We start from the raw sequence: 16491 nt of genomic DNA, 5'->3' as shown, positions 1-16491 counted from the left end.
GTTTATTGCAATCTTTTCAAAATATGAGGCTGAAGTCTTGGATCTTTTTGTGCAAGAACTGTACACATAAGATCCATAAGTAGTTCAACTAATAAAAATCATTAAGTGGCAGTAAAACATGCAGGAAGGGTTTAAAGCTGAGCCGAAGCAGATATATGCATGTGAAGAGTTCAAATCCAGTCTAAACCTGTAACTTTTGCATTGAAACACACTGAATTACTAGAAAATATGCATCCACTTTCAGACTTTTCTAACTTTGCTGCAGATGCAGTGTCAGAAAAACGTGTTTCTTAACACTTTATAGTAAGAAGTAAAGTTGCAAAAAAGCAATGTGTTGTGGAAAAAAAGACACAAGGCAACCACAGACAATCAGTACATAAATAATGTGTTTTAATACATTATCAACATTTCATATCATCACACTTTCTTTTGCACAAACCAAACCAAAAAAAAAGAAATGAAATAAAAGAAACAACGCCGTCCTCGTCCTGCTGAGCTGCTGAGTATTTTGAAACTTCAGTCTTAGGAACAGCCAAGATTTTAACAGGCATTTTCGGGAAACTAAATTCTTCTATTTGGCTTGATAGTGCGTGGACTCGAAGCCACTTTTTTAACCACATTTGTTTTCTAATAGCTATAAAATAAATAAAAAATGTTCATAACTTGGCAGAGCAGCTACAAAAGAGAAATCTTCCCTATTTTGCCAAAATCAGCATCGACCACTTTTCAGCTGGACGCCGTCTTATCGTGTTGGTCGGAGACTTCTCCTGTGAGAAGAAAACTTAGACTTTTTAAAATAATAAGAGAAGAATAAGAAGAAAAAGCTCTTTAGTTGTGGATGTGTCCATGGCAGCGTGGTTCAGAAGAAGCCCAGGCCGCTGCGCTGCTGCTGATAGCTGATATACGACTGGATGAGAGAGTCGGGGATTCGGGGTTTCACAGTGTTCAGGGCACTTTCAAAGTGTCTGGCCTCGATGTGCTGAGCTTTGATGTCCTCTTGCAGGGCCAGGAGGGCAGCCTCTCTGCATACTGCTGTTATCTGGGACAGGAAACAGACACAGATATTCAGCTGTCAGGCCGAGCACTGCTGCTGCTGCTGCTGCTGCTGCTGCTGCTGCTGCTGCTGCTGCTGCTGCGTCCACCACAGGACCACGTGAGCGGCCGATCGACTCTGCGATACACAGCTGAGGGCAGATTTGTCATAGCAACAGAGCAGCATTTTGTTTATCTGTATCTGTAGAAATATCTTTATCTCACGAACATCAAAAGCCTGTATAATCTGCACAACCACCGACAGATCGACCGCCGCCTGTGCCGCATGTGATCGTCTGTGGACGTGAAAACATTTCAAACTTCTGATTCTGATTTATCACCATTTACAGCTTACATATTGAACGTATTAAATCCCTTAGAAATATTGATCACATCCCGTTGGCCATGTGAGCGCAGTAAATTACAGCGGTGCAGCGTTGGCGCTTCATGCTTTGGAGAAGACAATCAGCTAAATCAGCTGAAGTACGACATGTAATCACTGAAATCCTAGGAAAAAATGAGGCGTATGATATAAACAATAGGTGAACGGGAGTTTAACTAGGTCTTTAAAAATGTCAATCATCATATAAAACATAATAGTAAAGTGATGAACTTTTTACAGGCTGGAAAGGAAACAAGGAAAATGAACAATTTTGGATTAGAGAACGTTAAAAAATTTGGTTTTGCACACATTTCTCCACTGTACAGTTCAGTTTCTTGTGAGTTTTTCATCTAAGAAGGAACTTTACTACTGCAATCTGCAATAAAACAATGTGTAGGCCCTGGCTCTGCCCTTTAAGATTTACTTAATAGGATTATTTCTGCCTCCGGAGCATCTCTTTTAATGAGAAATGTGTATGTAACGAACATTTCTGCTTTGCTGTGTCTGAAGTGTAAATACAGTAGTTCCTAGGACTTGATGGCATTATGCAACGGCTGACATGGAGGAGGAGTGCTGCTGCAGGTGAACTTTTCGGGGAGAGATTCTGCACACGCCAGAGGAGTGACTCACTTCCGAAAATCGGCGGCGATGGCTGATGGAGCCCAGGCAGGCACCTTTCCCAGCGCTGCCACCCTCCTCCTCCTCCCTTTTTTTTCTAGAAGCACAGCTTTGTTCTGAGCCGGGGCAGCTTACACAACTCCCTCCGACGAGAGCCTCGCAGGAAACTATTCGCCTGTACAACCGCTGATAACGTCTGCTGGGAGGTTAGTGGGACATGCAGTCATGTGATGCAGCAGCAGCAGTAGAGAGAGAGAGAGAGTGGTGGAATATTGCACAGTGAATGTAGAGCAATGTGGGTCCAGGGAAATTGTTCAGTGGCCCGCGAAGCGCCGATGGTCACCGCCCTTTCCCTCTGCAGCTGCACTGTGTGGCACGCTGCGTGACATGCAAGCTGATACCAGATATTCACAATCACATCACACCGTGTGAAGCAAAAACAATTTACAACTAATACGGATGTTGCACTCTCCCTTTAACCACTGCTGCCTGTTCACAAAAGCATGAACAGGCTCAGAAACTATGTCAGGGTATATACACAAATCTTTGAGTCAATTTACTACCATTTAATACCTTTTTTCACTACCTTCAGATTTTTTTAAATACCACCACGACATCGAGTTGCACCAAGTATCAATCAGAAAGATTTTATGACATGTACATAGATTTTATCATCCAACACTTACTTACATCATTACCATTACCCAGGAGACTCGGTTGCACAACAGGGCATCATCCATAAGTCATCAGGAACATTTGATCAAAAATAAAATATCTTATCATGCCTTTCACAATCACCAGCCTCTCTCCCCTGATCCCACCCTCACCTGCCCCCCCCCCCCCCTCACTCACTCACCTCACTCCACCTCCCTCCCTCACCCAGTTTGCCTCGCTCCGTCTTCCTTCCTCACCTCCCTCCCTCACCCAACTCACCTCACTAACTCTTTAAATAAATACCTGGTTCTGTCTCTACCGTCACAGAACACAGTGGTAGGCCATATATATGTTTTTTTTTTTACATCAGTGTGAAAAGTTTCAACAATGTCCGCACATCTGCACCGTCGGTCTGTGTCTCACGTGCGTTCCATCTGACCTCAGCTCTCAGTAGAAGCTGCAGCTGCTGCAGGTGTCTGTATCTGTAGCGCTTCGGGGCTTCCTGCCCTTTCAAACGGAGCAGACCCGGACCCGGTCCGAGTCCGTCCGACTAAACACCGGGCTGGCGGTAGAAGGTTCATGGAGCTGTGAGCCGCGAATGCATGAAAAAAGAGCACATCGGATGTGCGGCGCGTGACGTGCATCTACATTGACACACACATAGGCTACATCAAGGCGCCTGTCATCTCAATTTAAGTCTTCTGCAAACTTGCATTTTCCCATATTCGAAACGTTTTGCCACACGCTAAAATCCGAAGAGATTCACTAGCACTTCTATCCGCCTGACAACTATGCGCGCGAAGACGATTTTAGATTTCTAGCGGCCAATGAATACAATGAATTGATATGACGTCAATATCATTCCTTTTTTTTTTGAAGTAGCGGCGCAAGCAAGTAATGCTTTATTTATTTTATTACGCCTATTTCATCAAAATAAAACCAGTCATTGTCCAATACAAAAAAAATAATACCTATTCTTTAAAATTAATACCTTTGGACCAAATTTATCACTTTTTAAGGCCATTAAATTTTGCTTTTTTGATTTATCACTTTTTAATACTTTTTAAAACCCCGCGGACACCCTGCTATGTAGACACTAGGCTACAGAACTTAAAGCTGTAATCAAATCAACTTTAATCAAGGTGTTATTACATCGGGACTGATTCATTTTCAGTTTTTGAATGAAAAAACCCACTGAATGAGATCTTGCTGAGGATTCAAGAAAGAAAATGACAGTTTAATAATTAATTGTTTAATGTTTGTGCACTTTTCTCATCCTAACTGGCCACTACAAGCGTTGCAGCCATCATGGGTAACCTGAAGTTCAGTATCTTGCCCACCAATACTTGGAATTGAGCTGCTGTTGAGCAACATACCTCCAAAAAAGAGACTTAATAAAAGAAATTTTTTTTTTCGTTAAGTCTATAACAAAAAAAGAGCTCCTATTTCTCTGAATAAGTTTAAAAAAAAGTCTGTCAGACTGTTGTTTTCTCCTTTTAGCTGATAGAAGTGTGACATTAGCCACCTAGCTAATGTTTTCACCCAAGCCACGCTAACAAACTCATTAACTTCGGTAATGCTCATCCAGTATTTACGACTTCTATTTACTAATTTACTTAATTTCTCTCACCAGGGCAGAAACTTAACAAAGAGCAGCTGTTGCACTCTCCATTAGCTAATGTAGCTACTAGCTAGCAAGAAAATGTTAGCGAGCTCTTTATCTAATTTCTTTTTATTTGCTAAACAATTCACCTGGTAAAAAAAAAAAAAAGGATAATTAACAGGTTTCAAGATACGTGGTTCGCAGGATGTGGTTATTCAGGTTTACTCTTGAAGTGTTGGGCTCCAACAGCTGCAACTGTGCAAAGCAATAAGTCAAAGTCTACAGTGAAGCAGTTTCCTCACTGAGGTCGACTGACGGTGAGACAAAGATAAGGAGCTGCAATAAAAAGCCGATGTACTGTAGGCTGCTGCTGCACTGTCTAAATGTGTCAAACATGAACGCAAAGCTTAAAGTCTCAACACAAGGTCCCTGATTCAGTTTGAGGAAAACACATCTCTACGTTTAGATAAAACTATCAACAACATGACATCATCATCCGAAACAAATAAACCACTCAGACTCTGTGGCGACAGGAGAAGAAGAAGAAGAAGAAGAAGAGGAAGAGGAAGAAGTGTGCAGAGGAGGAGGTCGTCCACTGTTCCAGCCGAGGACAGGCCTGCATGGGGAGTGCATGGCTGTTTCAACGTGCTCCGGCCTCGGCCTGCATCATGCACGACTTGGGACAGGTGCTTTGCAGATGTCAGGATGTGAGGCCTGCTGCCCCCTCCCCTCCCCACTCACCCCCTCCTCCTTCTTCTGTTTCAAGCCAGTGAGCGGCATGATTCAGGCCGGGTAAACACACGGGGCTGGGTTAATTTTCTGCGAGGGTTTCTCATCATTCAAGTCATTTAGGCCTGTCAGTAATAATGATGCGAAACAATGAGGCCACGTATCCCTGTTCCCCTGTTTACAAACGGACTTCGAGGGCCGGGCGAGTAAACGAGCGAGAGGGATGCCACATGTTGAACAATATGATTTAGTGTTGTTTCCAAGCAACACCCATAAACAGGAACAGACAAAAAAAAACGCTGCAGCACAATAATCAAGACTGTAATTTCTTATTTACTTTGACTTACAGGAACGCGTCCGCCTCCCTCTGCCTCCGTCTCATGATTCAACGGTTAATAATTATTTGCTTGTTTACTTCCACAACACCCCTCGGGTTTATTAAAAAAAAAAAAAGGGGAGGAAAATAAATGTCCGGAGCTGCTCTTGAAGTACACAAACGACATACACACACACAGGCCTCGGCATTCATGCTCCCTGGGTTTATGAGCTGGTCTGTGAAGGCGATCAACAAGCCAGTGTTTCCTGCTGTGTGTTTGCCCGTACAGGCCTTGAAAAAAAACAGAAAGCCACAAAGGCAAACAGGGCGAGCGAAAGAGCCAGTTTGTTTGTAAACGTGAAGGCATTCCTACACCGGAGCCAAAAGTCCAGCAGCGTCCAGTATCCAGCGCTGACCCCCCCCCCCCCCACACACACACACACACACTCCTACAGCACCACCTTGATACCCCCCTACCACACTGTAAAAACTCAAATTCTTTGATATTTGTCTTATTTCTTGTCAAAATGTCTCAATTTTAGTCAAAACTTATCTCTTTCCACTTAAAATAAGACTCATCACCTAAAAATGTACTTGTTTTTAGACAGTTTTCACTTTTTTCAAGCAAATTTTCAATTGAAATAAGTAGAAAAATCTGCCAGTGAAAGCAAGTTTTTTGTGCTTGTAATAAGAAAGAAAAACTTGCTCCACTATCAGATTTTTCTACCTATTTCAAGTGAAAATCTGCTTGAAAAAAGTAAAAAGTGTCTAAAAACAAGCTACTTTTTAATGTGATGAGTCTTATTTTTATGTATAATTTGATTTGTTTTGACTAGAAACAACATTTTAACTAGAAATAAGACAAATATTCTTGGTAAGATTTTGAGTTTTTGCAGTGCACCACCACCTCAAATACAGCAACCTACAACCCCTTAAAGACGGGCCCCCTGCGCCTCTGAGGAGGAAAAGGAGGAGGAAGGCGAAAAACTGCAAATGCACAGAAATGAGAGTGCATATGTGTGTGTGTGTGTGTGTGTGTTGAGGAGGGGGTGGGGGTGGGGGGTGGAGGGGTTGGGGGTCAGGGTTGGTGGTGAAGAGTGCTGAATTGTGGCGGGCCAAATAAATTATAGATCTCCCTCTCTCTCTCTGTTTTATTTTATTGCAATGCAGACTTTATTTTTCATTCCCTTCATAAATTATGTCAGCAATCACTTAAATATATGGAGAGGGAGGGGTGGGGCGGGGGGCCGCGCTGCTGATGCATTGCAGTGGCTGCTCTCTGGTGATGTGGTGGGCGAGCTCAGAGTTCCTGGAGGTGGCACGGAGCCAGTCGTAAAAAGGCAAAAGCAAATGAGAAAAAAAAAAACTGAAAAGAAAAAAAAAACAGCAGCAATCATCAAGAACTCCTCAGTTTGGAGACTTGCTGACTCAAGATGACCCAGAAAAAAAAAAAGTCGGGCTGATACTGAGTCAAAGAGGGTGGTTTTGATGACGAGGCAGAAAGCGGTAGGGTGAAGCTGGTGCCAGTGCAGCTGGTTCAGGTTAAACAGTAACGCCTGTGACAAACTTCTCTGAATCAGGGGTTTTCGGGGCTCGTCCTTCAGCACATCTGAGCTGATGATACAAACATTGAAAAAATCCTGTGGTGCATTGTAAATACACTGAACTTCCATACTCTTATCAACCAATCAGGCCTCGTCTATACGATTGATCTCTATCTTTTTTGTTCTTGAAAATGTCTGCATACACACAAAGTTAACCCTCTGTTCACTTCCTTTCGTCCTTCCTTCCTTGACCCAGGAGGACAGCAGGAGGGTTAAAAAAATGTAGCAATCCAAGTGTTTCTTACATTTTTTGAACTTTATACCTCATTAGAAATTCAGCACCCAGTTTTTGTTTCTGTTCATGTGAGTTCAGCGTGTTGTCTCCCATTTAAAATGCATACACACAAAACCACTGAAAATGTCTCTAAACGTTGTGGCGGTGTAACGCTGCCACAGGAATACACCAAAAAACACAGAAGAACGTGTGCATAACAGTTTGCACACTGTATATCAACTTGTCCGTGACCATTTGTTGCTCAGCACAGTCATACAGGAGCAGAAGGTTTTGCTGAAGTGGCTCTAATAAAAGGCTCGGTGCCTTCTGTACAGGCTTGTAGTCCACCATTTTTGTAGTTGATGTCTAGCGGAGAAGCTGAGGTTATAGAGGTTAGAAAGACAGGGCTATCACATCATTTCACAAAAGCTGCATACAGGTAGTATACATGAAAATGCCAAAGATGGCGTTTTGAGATTTGTTCACACATGTTTTAAACGAAATACAGATACTCCTGTCCTGAGCTCGTCTCCGTCTGTGTGCTTCACAAAGGGAATCTACATTCACCCGTTCACACCCACAGTCACAGACCTACGATACGTCATTGACATGCAGACTGGACGAGCCGGGAATCGAAACCACTGACGTTCCCGTTGGTGGACGAGCCGGCCGGTCGACGACCTCCTGAGCAACAGAGACGCTTCAATCATCGTAAGGGACAGGATGTGTGTCTTATGGGATGAGATCATGAGAAGTAATGATCAAAGTGTCATGTCGTTACTCTTTTTGACTGTCGGTTTTTGGTTGAAAATCATCACTCCTGAAGGCGTTGTTGTCACCTTCTTCCTTTGATTTGAGGGTTCCACCTTCGTCTGCAACATCTGTGTTGAAGAAACATCTGGTATAACAGGTCGTCTACTGTTCTCTAATGGGGAGTCTAAAGCCTGGCGCAAAGGTACCGAAGTACTTTGTTTGCTCAATCATGGAAGCAAAAAGTCACATTTAAAGGGATAGTTCAACATTTTGGCAAATTGACCCATTGCCATAAACAGTAGTCATAGCAGTAAGTTCGTTACCTTTATTTGTCGGTGCAACCTATTTTTAGAACGGCCGAGCCCCGATCAGCAGCGGTTTTGTATGAATTTGCCTCTAAAACAACTCTGTCTTGTAACGTTCTGTTATTATCTCATAGTGTGGTGAATGTGCAGGTCACAACTTGTCCATGAAAGCGTTTTGGAGTTGTTGGATTGTGTATTTGATGAGTTTGATGAGGGAAACCAAGAAATCCCATGAGCCTCCGTAGCGTAGCTCTGAGCAGCTCGCGGCTCTGCTCTACCGTGCTAAAAATAGCTTGCACCGACAATTAAAGGTAACGAACCTACTGCTATGACTATAGGGATTGTGGCAATGGGCCAATTTGCCAAAATGTTGAACTATCCCTTTAAAGGCGAAGAAAACATACTTATACTTACTATATCTAAACACACAGTGTGATGGAAAAAAATGGATAAACCCCAAGTAGAGCAACCGAAACAGACAAAAAAAGATGATAAAGTGCTGCGAAATACAACACACATAAACTTTTACGTTCATTACATTGCCTTGTGTCCAGCTTTAAGCTCCCTCATATACTGTAGCGCCGCCGCCACCACCACCAGCAGAAATGTCGGGAATCCTTGTGTCAGTCATTCCACCTTAATAAAACGTCCACGGAGCCTCTTAAAACCACAAGGGCTTTTAAATGGGTCGCTGGAAAAGTGATAGATACTCAATTGGAGCGCCCACCACATCCTTGTTTCCACATATTCCTCTAATAACAAGTTTCCCCTGGTGGTTCTCAAACCCCCTCTGAAAACCAAGCCTCCAATGCACGAACATACAAACACACACACACACACACACACACACTGAAACACATGCAAGAGTAATATGTAATCCCTGTTGAAAAAGGTTCATCACCACTGTTTGGGCTGCTGTCAATAAGAGTCTGCAGCAGCGGTGAGAGCGGTGAGGAAGAGGAGGCTCTGACGACTGTAATGACATGTTTGGTGGAGACTGGCACATTGACCTCGGCCGGCTCTCGCTCGTTTCATACGGACGGGAAAAGTCATTTAGATTTCCTATTGATCTTCAAGCGGGCTACAGATCGGCTTCTCCAAAAGAGCACAAAGAGACGGAGACAGAGAGGGAGTGGGACGGAGGAAGGTGATCATTAAACCCCGAGCTGTGGTCATTGATTTCAAGACGGAACTTTTTCAGTTACAATCTGGGGGGAATGGATTTACAAGCATCACCTTCAGGGGGCAGATGTACGTCAAGTCCGACAGTTAAAGAGGAAGAAGAAGAAGAAGAAGGAATGAAACAAGCAGCAGGTTGGTGATTGACAGCTGATCGTCCTTCAGACTGATTGATCGCAAAGCAGTTAAGATGGAAACCAACCAACATCAGAACCAGTGTGTTCTCAACAGAAGTGTTAACTATCGACTTTATTTCTTGTAATAACACATTAATCGGGACTTTTGGGTTGCCAGGTTGGACCAAAATGGACCAAAATGTGTTTCTTAAAGGGACAACGAGGAGTATTGGAAAGCGAAGTGTTTTCACACTACATTTCCAATGACCCGCCGGGCAGCGTCTGGGAAACCAAAAGTAGGAAATGCTGGGCGAGCCGACCACTAAATAATAATATCAAAATAACTATAAAAACAAAACGATATATTTATCGAAAATGGACCCATTAACAAGTGGGTAATGTCGATTCATTCACATTAATATGAGACTTTTTTATAACCAAATATAAACTCCTTATTGTCCCTTTAAGTAACTTTGTGACATTTACAACTCAACGGTTGATGGAGGAAAAAAAAATCACTAACCTGGCAAGAGCTGTGTAACCTGTTATTACAGATTTATAAAGCATGGATTAGATAACTAATGGGTATTATTTAGTGTATTATTAAAACCCTTAATGTCAGCTGTGTTAAAATTATAATAAACTATTATGAATCTTGAGCGTTAAGCCTCTAGTTCCTTTTTTAAAATGTTTTATCAGACAGTATCAAGCTTCCTGTTGTATCTGATTTAATTTTGAATTCTGGTAACGTGTCAGATGAAGCCAGAGGACTCCAGTGGGTGCAGTCGTTTTAATGGGGTTACGACATGAGGACGGGCACGTGCAGCGCTCAGGGCTGCAGGCCCTCGCTCGCCTCCTGCGCTCGCAGCAATTAGGGTGCCACAACAGTGGCCTTTATGCTCTACTGGTCACTGCACTGCACTTCCCTCTGTACTCACAGCTACACCCTATATCACACAGTTTCAGAGCACGCCGCTGTATCACATTGGATATACAGTGGATATACAGTATATAGTGTATGTGGGGTGATATACTGCAGTGTGTCCAGCTCTGTATGTGCGGTCCTGTTGTCCTTGTAAGATAAGACAACACCAAGCTTTTAATGACCCCAGAGAGGAAATTAGGCCGTTGTTGTTGCAGCGAAATGGTAACGAGATACAGTGAAGAATAACAGAGTATAAATAAGAACATAGCAAAGTGGAGGTTGCATAAACACACCTGACACTTTTTAGCACCAGAACATGGCAAGCAGAAATATATGAGTGGAATAAAAAGTCGCAAGTATCAACATTTAGCTGGAGACGCACAATAGCGACAGTAATAATCTCAAACATTAAAAAAATGAAAAAATAAATAAAAAATGGAGCTGAAATGTTGAGAATAAAAATGATTGAGAGATATAATAAAGGCTAAATGAGGTCAGAACACACACCAGCATGTGAAAATAGGCTTAATAGGTCTGCAAACTTGTGCCATGTTGTCAAAAATAAATTAAAAAATTGCATCCCAATACTACATGTTGGTGTGTATTACAGTACATGTCGCATGGCAGCAAGCAGTGACACATATTTACACACCTCCTACATGTTTGCAGCTGAGAAACGATGTAATTCCCATCAGAGTTTCCCAGGAGAAGGTGAGACAACCTGCTCAGCATGATGAAAATAACCCCTCAAGAGAAAAAAAGGGTAGAAAAAAAAAACAGAAAAGCTTGTGAGTGCTGGCAGCGCACAGCAACCATCTCAGGTCAAATCTGTCTGCTGTACTTTTTCGCTTCCTCCTCCAACAAAGGCGCTCAGTGAATGTATCAGACGCCCTTAATGAAGGGCTTGTTAGCCGGGCTACACCGGCAGCGGATCCACTAGACCCCGAGTGTGTGTGTGTGTGTGTGTGTGTTTACTATCAATCCGCCCTTGTGTCTACAGCGGGCTACGTCCAGTCCTCTCCGCCTCACCCACCCCCCTCCCTCACACACAAACGGCCACATTTACAGGAGCGACCCCCCCCCCCCTTTTCCTTGCCTCCCACAAAACCTCTCCTCCATCAATCCACAAGCCCTGCACACATACTTTACACACACACACTGCACTTGCTCGTATAATACATTGCACACACTGCACAGATATGTTAAACAGGCCAATGCGCACACACACACACACACACACACACACACACACACACACACACACACACACACACACACACACACACACACACACACACACACACACACACACACACACACACACACACACACACACACACACACACACACACACACACACACACCAAAAGTATCATGGTTTATAACACATATGAACACTTAACAAACTGCATGATTAATTATTGAATAAACACCGATTTAACCATTTAAAGTCACAGAAACAGGTTATTCTCTAATTTTATGATTTGGTGGTCAGTTATAACATAAACACCAGTCAAACCAGTCAGTCCTGTCACTGTTTAACTGTGAGTGTGAGTTCCTGTATCGCTGAAAACCACAAAAATGTTCGGTGAAAAGTCACGATGCAGGCAGGACTGGACTGTCATTGCTGATTCATCTACTGGTTAATCAAAACTTAATTGATAAGCACCAATAAAACATCAGTTTATCATCACAAACGTCCACCACAGCTTCTAAATTGATGTTTACAAGTTTAAAGCAACTTAAAGAGGAACTAAGCAGGATTTCTCCCGTGGCTATGCTACATTTTTACCTTAACTGCTCCGTAACCGGCAATCTTTTGTTTATGACGGTTAAAACTACACAAATACATACGCCGTAACATCGTATATGTTATGTAACGTTATCCGCAGCTGCATGTATTGATTTTTCGCCGGCTTCGTTGTAAACAAATGCACGTGGACAAGAGGAGCGTTAGCAAAACAGCGGAAAAGCCACCAGACTTGCATAGTTCCCCTTTAATTCAGCCTAAATAAATTCAGTTTACTCAGATGAGTTTACTCAGAAAAGGGAAAAACTGCAAAATTATTAGTATTAAACAATAAATACAAAATAGTTTAGCATCACTGTGGAGAAAAATGATCAATAGTATGTTGCTGAACTTGTTGCAAACTCATAACAACAGGTTTTCAGGTGGTAACTAAGTTAATATGAATATACAGAAGCCCATGCAGTGCACAGACTCCACTCACATCTAATACAGAGATATTGGCTCTGAGAGAGGTGCTTTGCTTTCTGAGGTGGAAAAATATTAATTCCCTTCTTTTAAACTGCCCCCAGCCAACCCCCCTCCTCCCCCCATAACCCCGTCACTGGAGGAGAGAAAGAAAAAGGAAGAAGCCACGCTGCATCCAATTTTCAGACAGGAAATTAAATAATATATAAATCAAACGACGTCGGGGGTGCAGTGCCCAGACTCTCGACCAGAAATAAAATGTTTCATCCTCCAGAAAGGCAAAGAGGAAGTGTCTGCAGTGACATGCCCGCGCCAAGAGAAACAAGGCCTGACCACAGCTCCATGTGAAACCTATTTAAGATTACAAGGCGAGAGAGAAGGAGAGAAGGAGGGAGTGGGAGAGGGGGGAGGTTAAAGAGAGGGAGGTGAGGTTAAGCATGGAGGGAGGAGAGTCACGTGGGGAGAAAAAAAAGGGGGGAGGAAGAGAACGGAAATATGGCACATGATCATAAATAGACCGTGTGTGTGTGGATGAGTGTGCACATGCTTGCGCTCTAAGCCGAGGAATTTAGATTCCATAGAAAACTCTGCTGATGATGAAAGTGTGATCGCGTGGGCTGCTCCTCGCCATATGTTACAGCTGAGACAATAGAGACTTCTTTGTATGTGTGTGTCCCGGCAGAAACACGACAGAGGGAAGGGGCTGAGGGAACTTAATGTATGATATAATGTTCAGTTCATGTATGTGTTCAAGGCTGAAACCAAAGAAAACAAACAGACATCTGACTTTTTTTTTTACTGTAGCCCCTGATCTAATCTAGGACCTGTGAAGTTTGCAGGTTGCTGACAGCTCTGTGTGTGTGTGTGTGTGTGTGGCACGTTGCCTAGCCACACAGGAAATGTTTGTCATGAACGTGGAGGATGCTCCGATTGTCCCATGAGTCACTGCTCGTGTCTTAAAGTGAGTAAAGTGACTAAAAAGGTGATTTTCAGGGTGGAAACCTCCCACTAAGGCAAAACTAAGAACTTCCATGTCATGTGATTATTATTATTAATTCTTGTTATTAAAAGGTGGAGTCTGGAGTTTTGTTCATTGCAGTTTGTAAACAAAACATTGAAAGTCGGCCCCTCCTCTCGGGCTCAACCGTGTAGCCTCCTGCCCCAGACAGCAGCAGTTGTCAGGGCTGCAAAGGAAAGGAAATACAGTCCGAGTGAAGCGCTGGAGCCGTGGGCCGAAACCCGACCGTGACCAACACCGGGAGCCTCCAGTGTTATGTTGTTATGCCGTTGTGGTGAGCTGGGAAGAGGGTGTTAGCGGCGGATGCTAACCGCTACCACTAGCCGAATTTAGCATCGAGCTAGCTCACCACAACGGTCCTAATACTTGTTACCAGTCGAGGCTTTAGTTGTCGGTGACGGTCGGGAATCGGTCCGCGGCTCCATCGCTTCACTCAGACTGTATTTCTTTTTCTTTGCGGTCCTGACCGCTGCTGCACAGGGAGAGAGAGACGTGCTAGCACCTGTTAGCATCAGAGACAGCTAGTGTGGCTAGCAGCCTTGACCCCTCCTACTCTGCTGCACGTAGCTTCACCTGAGCTCCGTCATTGGCTGGAGAGAAAACACTGACTCTCTCACTCTCCACCCAGAAACGTCCACATGCACAACAAAACGAAGCAAAAAACCAAAATACAGGCAGGGGAAGGGGGAGGGCGAGGGGGCGCTGCAGACACAGCCACCACCACACAGGACTACTAGAAGCCCATAGGTGACAATTAAGACGGATTTCATTTGTATAAGTCTAACGTTTATTTTGGGGCACAAAACTCCAGACTCAACCTTTAAGTGTTATCCTCTCCAACCCCCCCCCCATGTTTTGGAAAGACCTGTGTGGGATCGCACCTGTGTTGGGGCTACACAGTGTTAAGATTGTGTGTGTGTGTAGGGGAGTATAGCTGGGCCTCGCCTTTAACGGCATATTTGTCCTCGCCCCTTAATCAGACGAATGAAAGCTCCACATTCTCCGTGGACTGGGAAAAGGCCGGGATGGCATATTTACCAAACACACCCACACTGAAGTGACCTGCAGACTCAGAATGTACATGCATGTGTGTGTGTGTGTGTGTGTTGGGTAATGTCAAGGTAGGTAAAACTCCACCTGTGTGATGTGCTCCACTCAAATGCTCTTTTTCCTGTCGCCTCCATCGTTCACACACAGTACCTGCATACATGCTGCAAAGCCTTCACGTGTTAGCGAACGCAGCACAAACAACATAAACACACGACGCAGACGAACATTTACTGATTACAGTTAGAGCTGAAACGATTTTCTTATTTATTTTATTGCAACATTTTTCTTGATAGAAACGCTGCCGTTTAGTTTTTTAAGGTTTTTTTCCCCCCTAAACTGAGCTGTGCTTTGGTGGAAGTGGTTATTTTTGGGAGCAAACGTCCTCTTAAACTAATGGATTTTGCAGCAGTTACCTGTCAGATCAGCTTCAGCCTCCACACCGATTACAAACCGCCTGCCAACATCTCAAACCTATGTCGCACGGGTCAGAACTGAGACACTGGAGGTTGTGAAGTCAGGATAATGAACTCTCCAAGTGACATACACCCTAAAAATGATCTGATGAACTTAAATTTTCTACTTTATTCATCATGATTCAACAACTTTGGGCAGAACAGCGGCCACTGTGACCACAGGTGGGAATTACAGGGCAAAAGGTAAAAAATAATTTGCTTTAATTACCCTAAGATGTTTTTACACCACATGTAGTGCAACAGGTGTACAATTAATCAGAAAAGTCACTTAACAGGTCAATCTGCAGCCGCAAAAGGTAAATGAATAAATTCATGGAGAATAGCCTATATGTATTTTATGTCTTATTCTTATTTATAAAAGAACACATTACAAACGGACATAGTCTGGCTTTAACTCCCATGTGGATATCCTGCAGCCTCTCAGAGCCAACACAGTCTTCATCCAGTGTGGAAAAAAAGTTTTTAAGCATTCGAGAGCTCAACTGTTGACATTTTAATTCGACCTTTCAAATGTGTGGATGAAGAAATAAATAATTGACACTGACTTAATGGTGAGTCCTGTGAGTTTCCTTCTTGGCTTAACTGTCCTCTTCTATTTTTATTAGCAGGCATTTAAAGGTTGTTCTACCGTTCCCTCTCTTTTGGCTTCTTTCTCCTCACCCCTCCTCCTCCTCCTCCTCCTCTCTTCCTCTGTCCCTTCCTACCCTTCAACCCGTCTTTTCTTGCTCCATTTCTTTCCCTTTTGGCCTTTTCCCACTCACCTTCTGTCCTCTTGCACGGCCAAAGGAAACAGCACAGCTCGTGCACTTGTGGACTTGTATTTCCAGGGAAAAATTCAATTTGTGCTTTGCCGTGTACTCACACATCAACCACACTGACGGCTTTATGTATATATATATAAAAAAAACAAGTTAAATTAGGTCAGATCTGGAGCCCTTTTCCTGCTCCAGGGTCGATCGCTGGCCCTTTTACATGTCACCACAGCTCGAGCTTGGCCGAGGGAAATTATTTCTTTTTCTTTTTCTTTTTCTTAACCTTTATTTAACCCGCCGTGTGTCGGGGTAAGAACAACACGCGCACAATCACAAGAGGCAAAAGGCTTTCTGGAGAGGAAGTGAGGCGAGGTGTTTCACAGCCACACGGCGTTGCAGAGGTGTGAAAGGCTTTTTCCTCGCTGCCTTTGTTGAGATGTTTGACTATGTTTTCCGTGTCGACTGTGTTTTTCTGAGTGGCAGCGTGACCGCCTCTGTGGTCAGACACACACACTCACACAAACCCACTCACACACATACACACACACACACA

At 43.5% G+C, this 16491-nt stretch overlaps 1 protein-coding gene across 1 annotated transcript in view; it reads right to left on the bottom strand.

Moving 5' to 3' along the window:
* Positions 1 to 368: 368 nt before the first annotated feature.
* afg2a (AAA ATPase AFG2A) overlaps positions 369 to 16491 on the bottom strand; it is a 126081-nt gene continuing 109958 nt past the window's right edge. Inside the window, exon 18 of the mRNA XM_085789221.1 lies at positions 369 to 1039. Within this exon, the coding sequence (XP_085645347.1) occupies positions 860 to 1039 (180 nt within the window). The 3' untranslated portion in view covers positions 369 to 859. The remainder of the gene's footprint in view (positions 1040 to 16491) is intronic.

This window comes from Trachurus japonicus, chromosome 10, assembly GCF_045865225.1.
Source record: "Trachurus japonicus isolate A0001 chromosome 10, Traja_1.0".
NCBI classification, from domain to species: domain Eukaryota; kingdom Metazoa; phylum Chordata; class Actinopteri; order Carangiformes; family Carangidae; genus Trachurus; species Trachurus japonicus.
This window is presented reverse-complemented; position numbering and strand designations above follow the sequence as displayed.